Source organism: Poromitra crassiceps, assembly GCF_964638095.1.
Source record: "Poromitra crassiceps genome assembly, chromosome: 6".
Taxonomy (NCBI): domain Eukaryota; kingdom Metazoa; phylum Chordata; class Actinopteri; order Beryciformes; family Melamphaidae; genus Poromitra; species Poromitra crassiceps.
The window spans coordinates 25,470,264-25,488,313 of record NC_139627.1 but is presented as its reverse complement, the minus strand read 5'-3'; the positions used below and the strand labels follow the sequence as shown (position 1 = coordinate 25,488,313).

Sequence of the window (18,050 nt, the reverse complement as noted above, 5' to 3'; positions counted from 1 at the left end):
CCACTGGTGCGCCGTGAAGGTATTGCAAGTTGACCGCCAAATCATTTGCAAAACATTACAATCTTTGTCATTTAAAAAAAATTAGTATGAGAATACATTTCTCCATTGTTGAATTATACCGTTATTTAATTTGTAACCAATTATTCGTTAATTAGCCTACTGTAGACAGACCCTCACTTTTAGTTTCTGATTTCTGTGTGGTGCTGATGGACATTGTTAAAATAAAGTGCTCTGAGAACACATTATTTAATTGGTCTCCATACCATGATGTGGGCCATGAACACTTTTGAGATTTTCAAGTGGGCCTGGACTCGGAAAGGGTTGGGAACTGCTGGATGATAGAGGAATGTGTGCTCTGCAAACCTAGGCAAGGTGAAATCAACCGCCTGCTAGAGGAAAACAGTCATCTGATCTGAATCATGAACTTGAATGTAAAATGACAATTTTTGAAGGATGATGATGGCATAACATATTACACTGGAATTCCAAGCTATGCCCTTTTCAGGTTTTGATGGGCATGAAAATGTGGCCAAAATGCAAAATTCGAACGCTGTGAAGTGGTGTTGTCTTATCCTTCTATTTAGGATTCTTGGTCACCACCAGGGTCAATGTATGCTATGCTGCAGTGTTGGAACAAACTTTACTGCCATCTATTGAAACTGTTGGTATTTCACTTTGACATCTGGGTGATGAGCTTAATAAAAACTGTAACTGTAAAATTGTGCTGTTGCTATTAGATAGGCTGCTAGTTAGTATACTAACTATGATCAGGGTAACATGTGACTAATATAAATTTGACTAATAAATAAACAAACATAAATGCAGTCACTCTAAAAGTGAATCAATCAGATTGCGAATGGTACTAAACACCTATTAATACATATTTTTTGAATGACTACTTTATTAACATGAATGACTTAATTATATGATTAGAGTAAAACAAAACAATACTGTAATAACATACAGTACTAGTAACAATGCTGTTGTGTGTTTTTGGATACCATAATGAAAGAAACAATAAAGATCAGAAGCATGCTGCATTTCATCCTGGATCAATCCATGATTAGGGTTGTACAATTCATAGAAAATATTGCATTTTTTTCATCTTCTGCTTAAAAATATATCTACATTTGCAATTTCTTACAAAAGGCCCAAAGGATTTAAAAAAGTAAAGAGTGTATGAATTACGATAGTCTCTCAAGGATCCTGAGCTGCACCAGGCAGGATGGGAGCAGAGGCTTGTGGGACTGGAAAAAGCACTTTCTTCCTGAGTGAGAACGCTGGCTGGGGCATTTGCTTCTTCTGACCGTTGCCCGTCTTCTGGCTGACATCCGCATTCACTTTTGTCAGGATACTCACTAGGTCGTACCCGCTGGTGAAAATGAAACAGTGAGATGAGTTGCAAACTATCAATGTAACTTGTAGTAATTCTTATTAATACAATATTTTAATTAATTCATTGTAATTAATTTAATTATTCTCTAATACACATCAAAGGCTTGGAGCCAGAGGGACGTGAGCAGGTTTTGACATGTACATGTTTGTCATGCAGAATGTTGATTTTCCATCAAAAGTTTTAAAAACAGATTTGTTTGATTATGTCACACTGCCAGATAAGACAGACTGGGTCGGTCAGGTCTTTTTCATCCACGTACAGATTCCCGGGGAAATGTACAGATTTCCGAGGAAATGTAAAGATTTACAGTTTTTCTACGTTTACCTTATAGCATATTTCCTTTCACTAACCTGGGCACCAGCTGAACCAGGTTGTCACACAATGACTGGATGAACCAAGTGCCTAGCTTCTTGTCTCTGAAGGAGACGAAGTGAGGAACAGTAGCCATGCTCAGTAAGAAATCTGCATCAGAGGGAATGGAGTTCAGCCTGGTTGATGATACAACACCATCACTGCAAACACCGCTGGGTGCAGGGCCGTCGCTCTGGATGTGGACTGGCTGCTGCTCCTTTCTGCCCTGGCAGGCCTGGATGAAGAACAGCTTGGGTTTTCCAGCCAGGGAGGGGCACCGCGATCCACTGAAAGGCTCTGTGAGCTGGCTGAGCTGCACCGCCTGGCCATCCACACCAGCCACACTCCCCTGCTCGCCGTGGCTGAGAACGCAGCAGACCAGGCAGTCCATCTCACTGTGGTCCCTGCTGCAGAGCTCCTCCACCACAGACAGCATCTGATCCTTTGTACAGTCCTTCCTTATCTGCACCTCAAAGCCCAGCCACTTAAATACACTCTCCAGTCTTTCTGGAAGACACAAGAACACAAATACACACGTAAGCAAATCTCTGCACACATACACACAGAGAATATTGGCGCAAATCTTATATTTGAGATTGGATTTTTTCCAGAATTAATGGAAATTAGCCTCACCTTCATCAATCTGGGTTCCCTTGCGATTCTTGAGTTCCATTATGGAGTCCTCAAAGTTAAAGTTGTTTACTATCAAGCAGACACCTCTCACTTCTCCTGTCATAGGATACTGTCCCAAACCCTACCGTCAGAAATCAACAAGACAATAAGAGAGGATTACAGTCTTTTGTTCAACAGTATTCATACTAAAGCTCAGGCATGAGCATAAAAAAATCAGCCACCTCTTCCTTTATGCTTGTAGTCTGTACTTGGCCAGGGCTCTGGTTTTTAGACGTCGACAATGCTTCCACATCACATTTCCCTATGGGACAGATGATCACAGAGTATGGAGGGATACTGATTAGAAATGCTAAGACATTGATCACATTTGCATAATATGGAAATGAGAGATATTCGAGGTTGTATAGGTCCACCACCACCCATAGCTACATAAGTGCTGCTGGAAATCTTTATAATGACCTTTGGAGACAGCACCATTGCTTGTTTTGGTGCTTAGGCCTTTCAGTCGATGTAGCAGTGCCTCATCTCTAGAACCCGAGGCCTTTGAGAAATCTACAAAAGCAATACAAAAAGATACAAATACAGAATAGATGAATTTACTGCCCTGTTTTTAAATACTGCTGCAAAACACCCAGCCCAAAGTCAAACTCACCCAGAGAGGTGTTGGAATGATTCATGGAAGACTGTGTGGAATACAAAAGGAATTAAAACCGAGGGTTAAAGATGAGAAGGAATGTCACATCTACACTTGCAAAAGAAACTCACCGGTAACGAGCACACTCAAAATGTATTAAAAACTCACTGGGTGCAGGGCAGCAAAGAGTTCAATGCCAGCACTCCGAATGTCCTTTCACAGGTTTTAATAGTTCCTCAAACCGGCATTGACAACGCTGAGGAAGGCCTGAGGAAGGCCTGAGGAAGGCCTGAGGAAGGCCTTTGGCTGAAACATTCGTTGCTGCTGCCCGGTTTGAGGAACTATTAAAACCTGTGAAAGAACATTTGGAGTGCTGGCTTTTTCTCTCACAATACATCTACACTTGCCCCCTTTTTTGTTTAGATATATCCCAGTGGTTGAATATTATGCCAGCGACGGAACAGATTCTCACCTGAGCCGATGGCCGCAAACTGGCAGAGAAGTAGGAAGGTGGAAGAAGAGTTTCATCAGAAAAAGAATGATGATCAAAACCTTGAAAGTACATGTACAGCGTAAGCAGGTTGACGTGTATGTCAATATTGTAGAATATTGAGCAATTCCCTTATGAGTCTAAGAGTGGGTGTATGTAAATGTAACGCTTCATTTACAAAAGCTGGGATGCGCTCATATCCCAAGTATTAGAACCTGGGATATTTGTGATTATTAACTCATTGAATGCCAATGACGACAGCTGTCGTCAATTCAAATACTGACGTAGAGTGCCAATGACGACGGTTGTCGTCAATTGCGTTTTTTGACGGTGGGACGTGGATCAATCCCTGATACATCTCTGGTACAACTATTGTAGCTATTGGAGGTCTATAACCTATTTTACAGAACCCTTAGGTGGCGACAGTGCTCTCCACATAACAGAAAGGCAAGGAAAAAACAAAGAAGAAGTCGTTATGGAAACGGAAATCGCATCGCATCCGTATGCATCGATATGCTGAAGCACGTTACTGCAGCTGTGCCTGCAGCAGCCAATCTGCTCCCACAATTGAGCCGCTCCGTGTCGGTTGCGACAGCACATCTGCACATCCACACCGTAGAGTTGTTATTATTCTCAACTGGAAGCATCGTTGCCGGTGACAAACACACGCGGAACGCTGTAAAAAAGCCTGGCTGTTCCGCACCCTTCACTGTGCGCACAGCAAACTCAGCAGAGAGCCACCACAGACAGGAGGAGGAGTGTGCAGTTGAGGCGAGGCGGGGCGGGGCGGGGCGGGGCGGGGCGGGGGGAGGGGGGGGGGCACGCAGAGCAGCACGCAACACCCAGACAGACCCAGGCAGCAGGACAGGATTGACAAACGCAAGCCAGAATATCCGATACCCACCAGCAGCAAATCAAAACCAGCAAGAAGCTGCAACCAGCAGCGCACGCAGGGGCCAGCGCTGCTGGTTGTAGCTAAAAATATTATTCTGCCAAACAAAATTCCCTGGCCTAAACTGTTTTATTGAAGGAAATTATTTTTGAGGTGTGACTACATTAGAAAAGATTAGCTTCAGAGTCAGTGATGTGCTTGAAATGATTAATTTCACAAAAGGCCAATTATCTCAGCTTCTAGAAAAAAATTGCTGTATTTGGATGAATCAAGCTATCTTCTCCGGCTCATAACTAAAGAACGGAAAATGGGATCAATAAACTTTTTTTTGCAGATGATAGAATAGAGTCTCATCGTTCTTTGTGCGTGTTCAGTGTTTACATAGTAATATCACACAATATTCTGTGGGCCTCGAGAAATCACTGAAAACGCTCTGAAACTCTGGCACTGGGAGCGTCCGTTCTCCAAAAGTGGCTGGCACTCAATGAGTTAACATGCAAATGATGAGTTTAAAAATGAGAAACAAAAACACACACACACACACACTCCAACTCTCATAAAATGATCGCTGGCATAAAGCACACTATTAAAGTTAAAGGTAAAGATATACTGTGACCAAGATGACTGTATATTATCTACACATAATACCTTTGCTTATCTTTTTTTTTTTTTTTTTTTTTTTTTTACTGTTTTTTAGGATAGAATCATCTGTCTTTTGAAATATTGACTGAGGAATTTCAGGTTGCCACATCTTCCCAAATTCCAGTGTTTTAGAATGAAACCCTTCAACAACTGTTACAGGGTGTGAGCAGCTATCTGGATCACTCTGTGCATGCAAACACACTCAGTAGCCGGGCATTTTACTTTACCTGACATTTCCCATGAGGCAGGCCTTCCAGGAACAGTGGGTGGAGGAGTCTAATAGGAAAGAAGGCGGATGAGAGGAAAGCAGACAGGGCAGAAAGAATAAAGTATCAGTGACATGAGATGTGGCGATATTGTCATGGTATAATTGTAGCACGCAACTCAAAGAGAAGAAAACTACTGTGAAACATTTTACCAGGTATGGCACAGAAATATCAGATACAGATCTTGATCGTGGAGGGCTTGCACACGTCTCTTGGGCTATAGGACCGGTGTAAGTCTCTGTCGATAAAATAAAATAAACTGTAAAGTGATTTACAGACATCTTTAATCATAACATAATAAATTTAACGGTGACAATATCCAAATTATTCAGCAGTTATAATATTTGAAATGGGAAATTTCTGTACCCATCTGTTCCTTAATCTGGTTCATCGTTTTTTTCAACATGGGACATACATGTGTGATTATCTCCTCCAGGAAGTCTAGATTAGTGTTGCTAAAGAGATCTTTGCGCTCCATCTCCAGGAAGACTTCCAGTGTAGTCTGAGAAATTACAAAAATGTACACTAGAGTTAGACTAGAGTCTAGAGACACTATGATGTATACTGTAATAGTAGAAAACTACAGCTATTGGTGGCTAAATTCATCTACCTACCTTTTAATTTGTTAAATTTAGTTAATCTACCTTCATATAAAACTTCATTCCAAATTAAATGTATACCTATATTATAGTAAATTAAATCTACCTCATGTAAGATGAATGAAAATGGGCATTTTAAAGACAATAAAATATAATATGACATTATACCGCTGTTGTCAAATATAATTTATTTATGATGATGGTTTTTTGCATGAACATAATCTCACACCCCTGTGCTGTGGCTACATGAGATTAACCTTAATATGACTGACTAGAGTTCATAACGTGCCCACACATTGATTTTACCACTACTATACATCAGTGACTACTGCCTTTCATAAAAACAAATGAATAGAGTACCACAGGAATGAGTCCGGAAGACCTGGACGTTGGCACTTATGGCTCTTACGTGTAAGAGTCAATGGGATTTTTGTACCAGGATTTTTGTTAAATTCTTGAAATAAGGTCTGTGGTTAACAAAAGTTTATGAAACAGCAAAGTTCAGCCGTGCTGGAACTACTTTTAAGTAGGGGGTGCTGTAAGGAAGGGACGACTCTCGGCACTGCCCTTGTGGGCACTGAGTTTTTTGGACTTTTAGCCATATTTAGAGGAATATTTAAATTTAAATTATTATTAGGATTACACTGTTGTGATGTCATTATTCAGTATCTTCTCCTCTTCTCTGCAGCATTACTCAATTTACCCTCAGGAATCAGGGACAGTGATAGCCTACCTGCTATTCCTCCCATCTTCTCTTTCTTTTTTTGTCAGTCTTGTCATCTCGTATCTCTTTCTCTTCACAAAGCTGGGATTTGACTGGCAGAGTTTGTCTCCGACTCCGTGAAGCTATGTAAACACTAGTTTCAACGTGAGGCTAAGTTAACAAAACTTCAGCATTTCCCGGAGTGCACGCTTCACATTGTGTGGATCCTATTTTTACCCAAGAACCACTGCGTTGAGCAAAGATCGTCTATGGACAAGATATCCACTACACAGCACAGACTCATGCACAGAAACACAGTACTAGAGCCAAATCCAACAATTTTGAAAATTCCATCTCTTGCCACCAGGGGGTGCTGCCGCACCCACAACACCCACCTTCCCGCGCCCTTGGCGAAGTTTGTGTTCAGCAAGATAATCTTCACAAATGAAGACTACTTTTATGATTTAAGCATAAATGCATTTTTTTTAAACCTTGATTTTCAGAAAACGCTTCAAAAGTTAAAAAAAAAATCCCATTGACACGTAAGAACCAGGAAGTCCAGGGACTTCTGGGTAAGCCTACAAAAATACATCATCCCTGCAGTACTCTATTATCTAGTATTATCCTGGGGTTTAAGGGTTGACATTCTGAGGATGCACTCACGACATGTTCTTCCAGTTTTTTACGTGGGAGTTTTTCCTTCAACAAGAACTTGATGTCTTCCAAATCCTTTCCATTAATATCCTCTGAGAGTTTGTATAGCAGCTTCCTGGAATTAAATAAAAGCCTAGATTTCACTTTGCAAAGGAGGCCTGGACACAGGTGTGCAAATAGACAATGGTGTTTCTAAGGTATTTTGGAATGTTATCTTTACATTTATCCACATTAGAAATTTCTACATAGTTTCTCTACAAACTAAAACAGCTTCATTGAGTGCGTAACAGTCTCACCGGTAAGGGGAAATTTGGCTCCTCCTGGTTGTAGGTATCTGGTTGCTGAGACCATGTTTAGAGACCAAGTCCTTGCGGTTGATGGTACTGAGAAGATCAGCCAGCAGGTCCTGCTGCTCAGCTGAGAGTGAGCCTTGATCCATCAGGAGAGAGAAGAGCTCTTTGGCTGACTGCACTGAGCTCAGGTCTCGCTCCAGGAGTTCAGTGCAAAGAAACACTAAAGCGCGTGTGTCATCCCCACCCAGGGCCTCTGCCACCTGCAACAGACGCTTCTGGAAATCCATTTCCTGTACCAAAACCAACATGGCATATTTTTTTACTCTCACACTCATTCAGATATTTCAACATTTCTCAGACAGACCTTGAATAGCAATATGGAATCAGATGGTGCAATAGTGACTCAACTAGCATGGTAAACCATCGTGATCATGTGAACTCACATTCTGTTTCGTTCTGATACGTAGGCTACAGCGAAACAGAATGTGAGATCATGTGATCAGGATGGTTGTAACCAGGCTATGGGTCAACAGGTTGTAACCAGGCTATGGGTTAACAGGTTGTAACCAGGCTATGGGTCAACAGGTTGTAACCAGGCTATGGGTCAACAGGTTGTAACCAGGCTATGGGTCAACAGGTTGTAACCAGGCTATGGCTCAACACATTCTTCCCTTTCTTCCTTATTGATTTACTCTAGTTCCTTTTACAGAAATTCCAAGGTAGCAGTATTACATGGTGGAAACAAATCTGAGTGGTTTGAAGTAAAATCCGGAGGGAAACAAGGCTGTGTCATTTCAGGGTTTCTATTCCTGTTAGTTATAGATTGGAGAATGAGAAGAACACTGAGTAGGGATGTCACAATATATCGTCCCACGATATATCGCGATATCAAAACGTGACAATATGTATCGTTGAGATGAAATCTCATATCGCGAGAAAAAGAAGCTGAACATGGTGGCACTGATCTGCATCTGATTGCATGCTCGCTCTCCTTTTCATCGCTTTGTTTGAACAGACGAGGGACGTTACAGACACGGAGGATGAAAATGGTGAAATGACTCAAATTAGCGTGGAGGATGCCCCCTCAACTTACAAATCGATCGCAAAAAAAGATTGTTAAAATATCGTATCGTTATCGTGAACCCAATATCGTGTATCGTATCGTATCGTGAACTGAGTGTATCGTGACACCCCTAACACTGAGTGAAGGAAAGACAGGAATCAGATTGCGTACAATGGCGACATTAGAAGACTTAGATTATGCTTACAACATTGTACTGCTGGCCGAAGTGTGGAGACATGCACAACAGAAATTGGATAGACTGAACAGATATGGTTTACAAACTGGTTTGAAAATCAACGCAGACAAAACCAAATCGCTTAGAGTCAATCCTAAGAATAATACAGCCTTCAAAGTAAATGACATCGACATAAAAGATGCTGTCTCGTTCACATATTTATGAGCGACTGTCACTAGAACAGGAGGAGCTGAAGAGGATATGCAGATCAGGATTGGAAAAGCTAGAAGTGCGTACCATCGATTGAAGATCTGGAGCAGTGGGCAATATCGCAGGAAAACGAAGATTAAAATCTTTCTGTCAAATGTGATCTCAGTACTCTTATATGGATGTGAGAGTTGGAAAATGATGGTAGCTGATGAGCATCGTCTTGATGTATTACACAGCTGCCTAAGAAGGATACTAAAGATATACTGGCCAATATGAATGAGCAATGAATAAGTTCGGAGATTGCCGGCATAGAAAAGGTCAGCACACTGATACGGAGATGGACATTGGACATATTCTAGGGAAGAGCACCAACAGTAACGAGCGTATTGCTCTTGGACACCAGATGGACAAAGAAAAAACAAAGGGCATCCTAAAGAAGTGTGGTCGAGAACTGTGGAGAGGGAGTTAAAGACGACGTGCCCAACATCATGGAGAACTGTGGAGAGGGAGCTAAAGACGATGAACCTGACATCATGGAGAACTGTGGAGAGGGAGCTAAAGACGATGAACCTGACATCATGGAGAACTGTGGAGAGGGAGCTAAAGACGATGAACCTAACATCATGGAGAACTGTGGAGAGGGAGCTAAAGACGACGCCGCGACGGCCCTGACATCATGGGAGGCAGCGGCTGCTGTGGTCAGTGACAGGGACCGATGGCGTAATCTCATCAAAAGCCTGACTCTTCACCCCAGAAGAAAACGGACCTAGGTAAGTTCCTTCCACAAATGAGTGAACTCCACCAGAGATATTTGTACTGTTATAATATAACCAATAACTATCTTAATAGGTAGGGACACTCTGGAGTTACTTCCGCTGTTTTTACTGGGGGATCGGGGCTCGCTAGTCTTATGGGTTACGCCCACTGAAGCCAAACTCAATCCAAAAACCGTTTTAGTGTTGTCTTGCTTGTCACTAAGTGCGCCTGAGTGCTATAACCTGACTTTAGACCTGTTATGAATCATTGGGGTCTTTTCTCATATTCGGGTTAAAAACCAAAGCTCAGACCACGTACGTGTCTTGTATATTTACAAAATTCACATCTGCGCTCATTGTTTTGAATGGCGAGTTAGCCCCCAGTTCAGGGTCTCGTGCTGCCCGCCTTGCTCCCGTGACGCGTGAGTGTCCCTACGTATACCTATGGTCTCTGTTGATTTTCATTGTGGACCTGTTTCTTTTTTATATACATTTTTTATACAAAATTACATAACACAAACACAAGAAACCATAAACATCTACAAAAGATAAAACCTATATATACACATACACAAGCAGATACACTCAGAACATAATCCACCATCCCGCAGGACCCACCCACCCACAGATAAATTAGCTTACAGTACTACATGACCTTCAGCAAAAATAGAAGAAATAGAAAAAATGAAGACAGTCACAACCTAGCTATCATGGGCTAATCATTGTGGACTTGTTTCTGTGAATTTGTTTGCACTTTGCCCCTGATTTTACGGTGCCGCGTCTATGTGCCGACAGTGCCGACAGGCCGAAATGCCGATAGCCCACAAGCAGAACCAGCTCATGAGTGAGGCGGCGTGCAGCGTGTCGGTGGACCGCTGCCTGGAGCTAACCTCTCCCAGCCCCCATGCCAAACCTAACCTCCCCCAGACCCTAACCCAAAACCTAACCTCTCCCACCCCCAACGCCTAAACCTAACCTCCCCCCAGACCCTAACCCAAAACCTAACCTCTCCCACCCCCAACGCCTAAACCTAACCTCCCGCCAGACCCTAACCCAAAACCTAACCTCTCCCACCCCCCACGCCTAAACCTAAGGTCGGCATTGCGGGTGGTCGGCATAGCGGGTGGACACCGATTTGACCTTATATATAGCCTATATATATAGGCCTACACACCGGTATACACACACACACACACACACACACACACACACACACACAGGCTATATATAGCCTAGCTATATATATATAGCCTATATATAGCTATAACACATCATTTTCTGAGTCAAAATGAATACACAAATCTAATAACAGGCTACAAAAACACAACAACGTCTTGCGCAACATTAAAGGTTCTACCTGTTTGAGTTCCCCAGATGTGATGTGCCACTACTGCGTCCTCTTCAGCTCGTGAAACATAGTAGGCTATTTGTATGTATGTTATGGTCAACTCGAATCATTTTTAGATTCTTAATTTGGAGCCCTGTATGCTGTCGCCGTCCTTTTCCCGAGTTCATCCGAAGAAGTGAATGACAAACCGAAAGTAAACCAGGAGTGGGCGTGGACGTATCATACAGGAAATCCAGAGCTGTATAATAGAAGAGTTTGTTTACAAGAGCAAGCGAATTAAGCAATGAGTTGAATTCAATAAAAAAGATGGGGAAAGATGGCCGAGTACCTAAAAACTTCTATGAATAAAGAATTTTCCAAATAAAATTACAACATAGCTTAGAGATTTGTTACTTGTATTGTCACAATAACAAATAACATCTTTAAGAGTAAAACAGTGGATAACATTAGTGAGATTCAAAACATGAGAATTTAAATCAGACCAGAATCGCATTGTTATATTACATTGGAAAAAAAGATGGATCCAAGTTTCATCAGCTTGTCCACAAAAGGAGCAAGAGCTATCAACATAGATTTTATGTAAAATTTTGAAATTAACTTCTTTGACTTTGTTAGAAATACAAAACTTGTGAGGTAGAAGCCATGCTTTTTCCCAGTGTATCTCTTCGATGTGTGAGTTCAAAAAAAAACTTTCCTCTTGGGGTTATTTTGTTTTTACTTTGAAAAATGTTACATATATGTTCATTATCACATTTATTATCCCTTATGTTGATGCCATTCAAAAGCACTAGCCTGAATGTTTCCCCCCTTCCCCCCCACGTACATGACGTAGTCAGACCCACGCACCGTCGACTTCAGCAAGCTTCTACGGCTTGCACTGCGAGACTACAGCCTGGTGATGCGAGGTTACTCAAAGTAGATGACTTTGGAACGTTTGGAAGTCAGATGGTAGGCTGGTCCATAATCCTAATCAGTGGAGTAACGAGTCAATATGCTGGGCCCCAATGCAAGATGGTCAGTGGGCCCTTCCCATCACAATACAAAACATACCTCAGTGCTATAGGCCAGAGGTTCTCAAATGTTTTTCAGCCAAGGACCCCTTACAAGATAGAAAATATACCAGGGACCCCCTCATTCTGATTTGTGATTTTGGGCTAAGCTTAATTGTTTCCATGGTAATGTGCTTGACTTTTAAATTGATAGGTTTGTTTTTAGATTTAAAGCATAAAATACTTTCATCGAACTATGAAGCTTTTGCAAAAAAAAAGTTTTTTTATAGTTTTTATTTTTATTTTCCTGAGAACTTTTCGCGGACACCCCTGGCAAAGTGCCACGGACCCCCATTTGAGAACCACTGCTATAGGCTACATGACAAAATCTGGTGTCGGAGCAGCATAACAGAAACATACTGGGTGACGGCGCACTTTCTGTACATTTTATATCCTCTTATAGAATAGTTTTCACTAAGACAGACACAGGATAAGGTTATTAAGAGTCAACGTACTCAGGACAGGCTGGGATCACTGAAGCAGCGAGATAGGAGAGTGCAGAAAGCCCTAAGATTGAAACAGTCAAGATCACTTCTCACATCACAGCCTGAGAAATGCGGCTGGCACAAAATCTCACAAGATAACCATGGAGGCGAATAAACTGCATATTCAACTGAGATCCATCTTCTTAGTGTTATACCATTATTTAAATTATATAAACTACTTCTTTTTATTGTGGACTCCTATTTTACCATTTTCCCCGGCAAACTGCAGCACCTTGACATGTAATAAACAGTTTTAATGTTTTGTGTTATTGTATTGTTATCTATTTGGTGAACTGTAGGCTATGTGACACCATGGAGCAGATGCATTGCTTACTGGGTGCGTGTATACTGTGATAGTATCATAGATCTGGAGAGTTTTATGATACAGTAGTGAGATAAAGAGGAGGGGCCATCTGTGTGGTCTCTAAACTGTTGCGGGCCCCAATGTAACTGCATTACCTGCATATATATGGTAGTTACGCCTCTGATCCTAATATTTACAGTTGGGTCTAATTTGTATTTGGGGGTTGCACGCGCACACACACGCGATGACAACAAGAAGAAATGGGGGAAAATGCAGGAATGAAATGGTTAAAACATAAAGAATGGTGACAAATATATATAATTATACAGTAGCTATATAATATAAATAAATATTATAAAAGAATATTCACAGAATATTATGCAAAGCTCAAGCACCTTTGGTTTCAGCATTTCTTTGTGTTTGCACTTTGACACAAGATGCTTCCTTTTGCTATATAATTACCCCAGAGACCCACAGTTTTAGGATACAGACACCTAACAGCTCAGATTTGACAGGACACAGACACAGTGACACACTCTCAAAGCCAGATACTCTGGATTTATTGTACTTCAAACTAGATAACCTATAATGAAAAGAATACTATGCAAATATCACATAAAAAGCACAGTAACAATATAGAAATATTACCATATAGTGGTTATGTGTGGAATATTACAGTATTAGTGGTTGTGTGTGGTTGGTCTGGGTTTGCTTTTCAGGGTCTTGGTGTGTCCCCAGTGCCACACCTTCACACTGAGCCTTGCCCGTGAGATCCGCTTCAGCTTGGAGTAGCTTGCTTGGGAATTTTTAATCCTGAAGGACTCTATGGAGGAAACAAATCACACACACGTGTGTACACAAACAACTGGGTGAGCATGATTTGACTATAGAGGTGCAGTAATTTACAATATGTTTACAATGAATTAAATGTCATGGTAACTTTATTTGATTGTCAATGGATTAATTAAAACTGGTCATTTTAAAGGATAATACTGGTGTTATTTTAAGTCTGTGCAAATTGTCTCAGTTGCCCCTCTCATTTTCATTATTCCACACAGTCAGCTTAGTTGAAGATATCTTGTAGTCAAATAACTTCCCCAGACATAACCTTGCGTCACCAGGCTCTCTCTCCTGCATTACTACAGGGAATGATCATCCGCCCTAAGACCGATGGTTTTTCCGCTTTGTCCCCATAGAAGGATGGTTTTATATGGTGTTAGTTCATTTTATTTTTGGAGCTACATAGCTAGATAATGCGGATCGCTATCGCTGCGATGTAGGCCGAGCAGGACAGCTGGTTGTCAACGATCACCCTGAGATTCTTAGCTGTTTGAGAGGGAAGCACAGTAGTGTTGTCAATGGAGAGGTCGGTATATTGAGTGTATATTATTATCTGGACGGACTGAGTGTGATGTCACCCATTGGTTTTTGATAACACAAAATGAAGCCTCGAATCGCCTGCTTCCTGGTAATGTTTGATTGGATGAATAGATGTTTCTGGAGCATTGTGGGAAATCCTGGTACTACTGCAGATGCAGTCTCGCTATCAATGGGTGCAGCCCAGCTGACCGTCTGCCTGGCTTGTGTTCTTTTAATACATCCATGGTGTGAGCCTCCAGCCTGTTAGCTGCTGCTAAGCCTCCACAAAGTAAATCAAATTTTGAGATATGAGTTATTTGGTAAACTGACCTCATAACTGGGATCTATAGTTACATGTGTCTACTAACATTATTAAAACATCATAAAGATAATGCTGTTTCTGATAGTTTGCTAAATTACTATTTGCTAATCTGCTAGCGAGCTATCTAACAAGCTTCTTCTTCTGCTTCTTCTAATAGCTTTCCGGCAGACTAGATGTCTTGCGGTATGTATTTATCGTCTATTAAACTCAAAATGGGACCATAATTTAGAAAACGGAGGACATGAGAGCAGGAAAAAGACTTGAAATTGTTGAGTCAGACCATAAACTCATTTGCAAAGTGTTTATTTAAGACATAGACCGAGAGAGAAGTCGGGTAATTTTCCCATTCACTTCCATGTTACCGATTTTGTTTCTGCAGTACCCACGTCGCCCCCCACTGGCCATTCGAAAGAATACAATTTCCGCATTTGCTTCAAACCATAGCTTCAAACAGAGGAGAGGCTGAATTGCCCCTGGTGAGAGGGCAGTCCCCTGGGAGGAAGAGTAGCTCTGTCTTACCGAAGATTGAGCTTGAGGTGGTGAGCAGACTCTCTGCATCCTGCTTAACCAACCCAAGGGCTGTTACATACACAATGCTTTGTAAAATGACTGGGTGAAATCTCAACTACATAGTAGATGGGGATTGGCTATAACTGTAATGACACCAGTATTCTTCTTTAAATGAGTATAAAGTCCTGTAGCCTATTGAGATGAATAGCAATATTGATTGACCCGCATCAGTCTCATAATACTTACGGCCAGTAATGAGGGAGTGCACAGCAGTGATTTGTTCAGTGGGCCGTTTCAGCTGCCGCCTCCCTAGGCCATGGGTCCTGGACAGGACGCAGTCCCCATAGATGGTCCAGAAGACCTGGGCCAGGTCCCAGAACAGTGATGTGTGCTTCCTGTCGTCTGACAATTTGAGGGACACCATGAGGTCCCAGAAGGCGGTCGCCGTGTCAGCGACCCTCGGGGTGTGCATCTCCATCAGCAGCACGGAGGATGAGTCCCAGCACTGCGGGTCAGCCCGGGAGGCCGCCAGCGGGTCCACATGGCCCAGCTTCTGGCCCTGCAGCGGCAGGGTGCACAGCCAGCTTAGCAGTATGATGGCTACACTTATATTCAGCACCATCTGCAGGGGGCAAATACACAGGAGAAATAACTGTTCTAGCCTCACAGCTATCATTAATATTCACAGTTTATGATACATATTTGTTCATTAGGTCTAGGCTATAGATGATGCTGAAAGTCACATTTATCATACATTTATCAGAATTAATGTGTTGTGTAATTTATTTGACAAGGTCAAAATGCAAATAAAAAAAAGGCTAATCTGAATTCTCATAATATAGATTTAGTTGGGGTTTCATAAAAACACAATTATGAATGTTCAATTAATTTCAATGTATTGTTATTAACAATGTCCAAGCACATATGAATGAAAATGGACATAATAATAATAGGAAAAACACTAATAACATATTTACAAGCTTAGTATATCCCTGAGGTAGCTTGAGGCATTGTGCAAGTGGCATGTTAAGTGAATGTTAAGCTTAGAGAGAAAGCCGACTACATCTGCAAACCAGGCTACTTGAATATGGTCTTATTCTACATACTGTAGAAGTTTGAAAATGTGCATTAGTGGCCATCTAAATATAATTAGCCTGAGACAAACACCACCCAATAGCTGTGTAAAATCAATTATGCAGAGCAGGCCTGCAATTAACTAGAAAGTGCATAAGTAGACCTTGTTAGACTGTAAATACATTTTAGAAGAACAATCAACAGCTATGCTGCATGCACAATCAAGGACATATAGCAGACCCCTCCTCCCCCCGTATAAAATATATGTAGAGTGCAATAAGACCAGAGGAAGGAGGTAACACTTACCATAAAAGCTGACAGAATAAAATGGGGAAAACAGGAGTTGTGTTTATGGGAGTGTGATAACTGTTCAAGTCTTAAATTGACGTCAGTCTTTCAAGGGGGACGGGCATTCATCAGCGAGCAATAATGGCTAGCCTACTAGTCGTCACTTTTATGCACTTTTCAGGTTTTCTCTTTGCAGACAGATTTTGATTGTTGCAACCCTTTTTCTTTGTTTTATTTTTTTACACATAGAGCAACTTTGCTCTATGCTTTTCTGCATAATCACCATGTAAACACTCTTACATCCAGACTCAAATATTTAAAATTTACATTATATTTTGTTTGTAACTATTGGATAATTATTACGTAGGATAACTGTAATTATTTGATTCTGTTCAGTTCATTATTTATTATTTTCGAGACAAAATCTCCCGGTGGAGCATAATTAGTTTGCATGAATATTTGCATGAGCAAAATAACACATTTTGTTTAAACTAGCCTACAATGTAATGATCTACATATTTCTATGAGGAAAAAAACTGAATACTGTAGTAAACATTTGCACTGAAAAGTTTGGGTAGTAATTACAGAGATCCTCAACAAATGCTGGTTTATACAGGCCTTATAATTAGGGAGGGAGTGGGGGCAGTTGATGGTTCTTAGTGCTGGGAAGGACACCTCAAACTAAGAATGTGGGGTTGGAGCTTCCCTGATGATCATGCTACAGAAAAAGCAAATGAAAATGGAAGGGTTTTGCAATAAGGCCTTGTAACTGCAAGAACAGCAGTTGAAGCTTATCTTTTACACCAAGCTGCTTCTGATGCTACATAGAGACTCCACTGGGTCAGAACAGCCATCTTTACTTTGGAGTAACTAAAGAAAACCAATCTGTGATTGTGGCTCAAATAACGTACACATCTACATACAGCGGTTTTGTGGATTAGGGAGTCCTCAGTCAGAGCTGCACTGTATAGTACATACTAAATTGTAACAATACTAAATTGAAGAATGCATTCTCAGTATATAAGAGAAAATAGTCCTACAGGCAATTTGACCGCTGTACCATCTTGGGAAGTTCTGATATTTGTGGAAAAACAAGCACAGTGATAAGAGTGCACCTGAGAGTGGTGTTATGTTTCCGCTTTTACTGAAATGTCACATCCAAGACTTATCTCAAATGTAATTGCTTTCCTAGAGAGAGGTCAGCGATAAATGTGCTGGGTTGGTTTCTCACGCCGTCATTCATTCTGGTAATGACACAGGAAGTTGTCTTCTTTACTATGACTCTCCGCTCCAAAATGCTGACTTTCCAAAAAACAAAAACATATTAAAGTTCACAATGTAATGCTAGGGTACTTATGGACAGGAAGTTCACAACAAATTAGATGGTACAAATAACAGTTCTATTATCATAACTAGAAATTGTGCACCCTTTGTAGCGTCCCTCGCTGCCTCGCCCGCTCATTTCATTTCTACTGCGGGCTCACAGAGACATCATCCTCGTGCTGAAAAGGTGGTCGGATGCAGCCTGCCATCCCGTTAAACCCTGCACGCTGAA

The 18,050-nt window shown here is 41.4% G+C and overlaps 2 protein-coding genes across 3 annotated transcripts; both read right to left on the bottom strand.

Annotated features, from left to right (window-relative positions):
• Positions 1 to 981: 981 nt before the first annotated feature.
• casp10 (caspase 10, apoptosis-related cysteine peptidase) lies at positions 982 to 11,240 on the bottom strand. 2 transcript variants are annotated; one of them, XM_083639153.1, is made up of 13 exons: positions 11,114 to 11,240; positions 7,557 to 7,843; positions 7,270 to 7,375; positions 5,671 to 5,806; positions 5,457 to 5,542; positions 5,266 to 5,314; positions 3,487 to 3,566; positions 3,033 to 3,063; positions 2,840 to 2,932; positions 2,602 to 2,681; positions 2,381 to 2,501; positions 1,747 to 2,254; positions 982 to 1,372 (listed from the first exon to the last, which is right to left on the bottom strand). In XM_083639153.1, the coding sequence occupies exons 2-13, from the start codon at positions 7,838 to 7,840 to the stop codon at positions 1,198 to 1,200; spliced, it is 1,749 nt and encodes a 582-aa protein (XP_083495279.1). In that variant the 5' UTR covers positions 7,841 to 7,843; positions 11,114 to 11,240; the 3' UTR covers positions 982 to 1,197. The 2 variants fall into 2 exon arrangements, with proteins under 2 accessions (XP_083495279.1, XP_083495280.1); XM_083639154.1 differs by lacking the exons at positions 3,033 to 3,063; positions 3,487 to 3,566.
• A 2,948-nt stretch (positions 11,241 to 14,188) lies between these two features.
• On the bottom strand, positions 14,189 to 18,027 carry LOC310777814 (protein FAM237A-like; the record flags this gene model as incomplete). The annotated part of the gene is made up of 3 exons (XM_083638169.1): positions 14,189 to 14,268; positions 15,380 to 15,755; positions 17,980 to 18,027. 3 exons carry the CDS (start codon positions 18,025 to 18,027, stop codon positions 14,189 to 14,191), a joined length of 504 nt encoding a protein of 167 aa, XP_083494295.1.
• Positions 18,028 to 18,050: the final 23 nt, after the last annotated feature.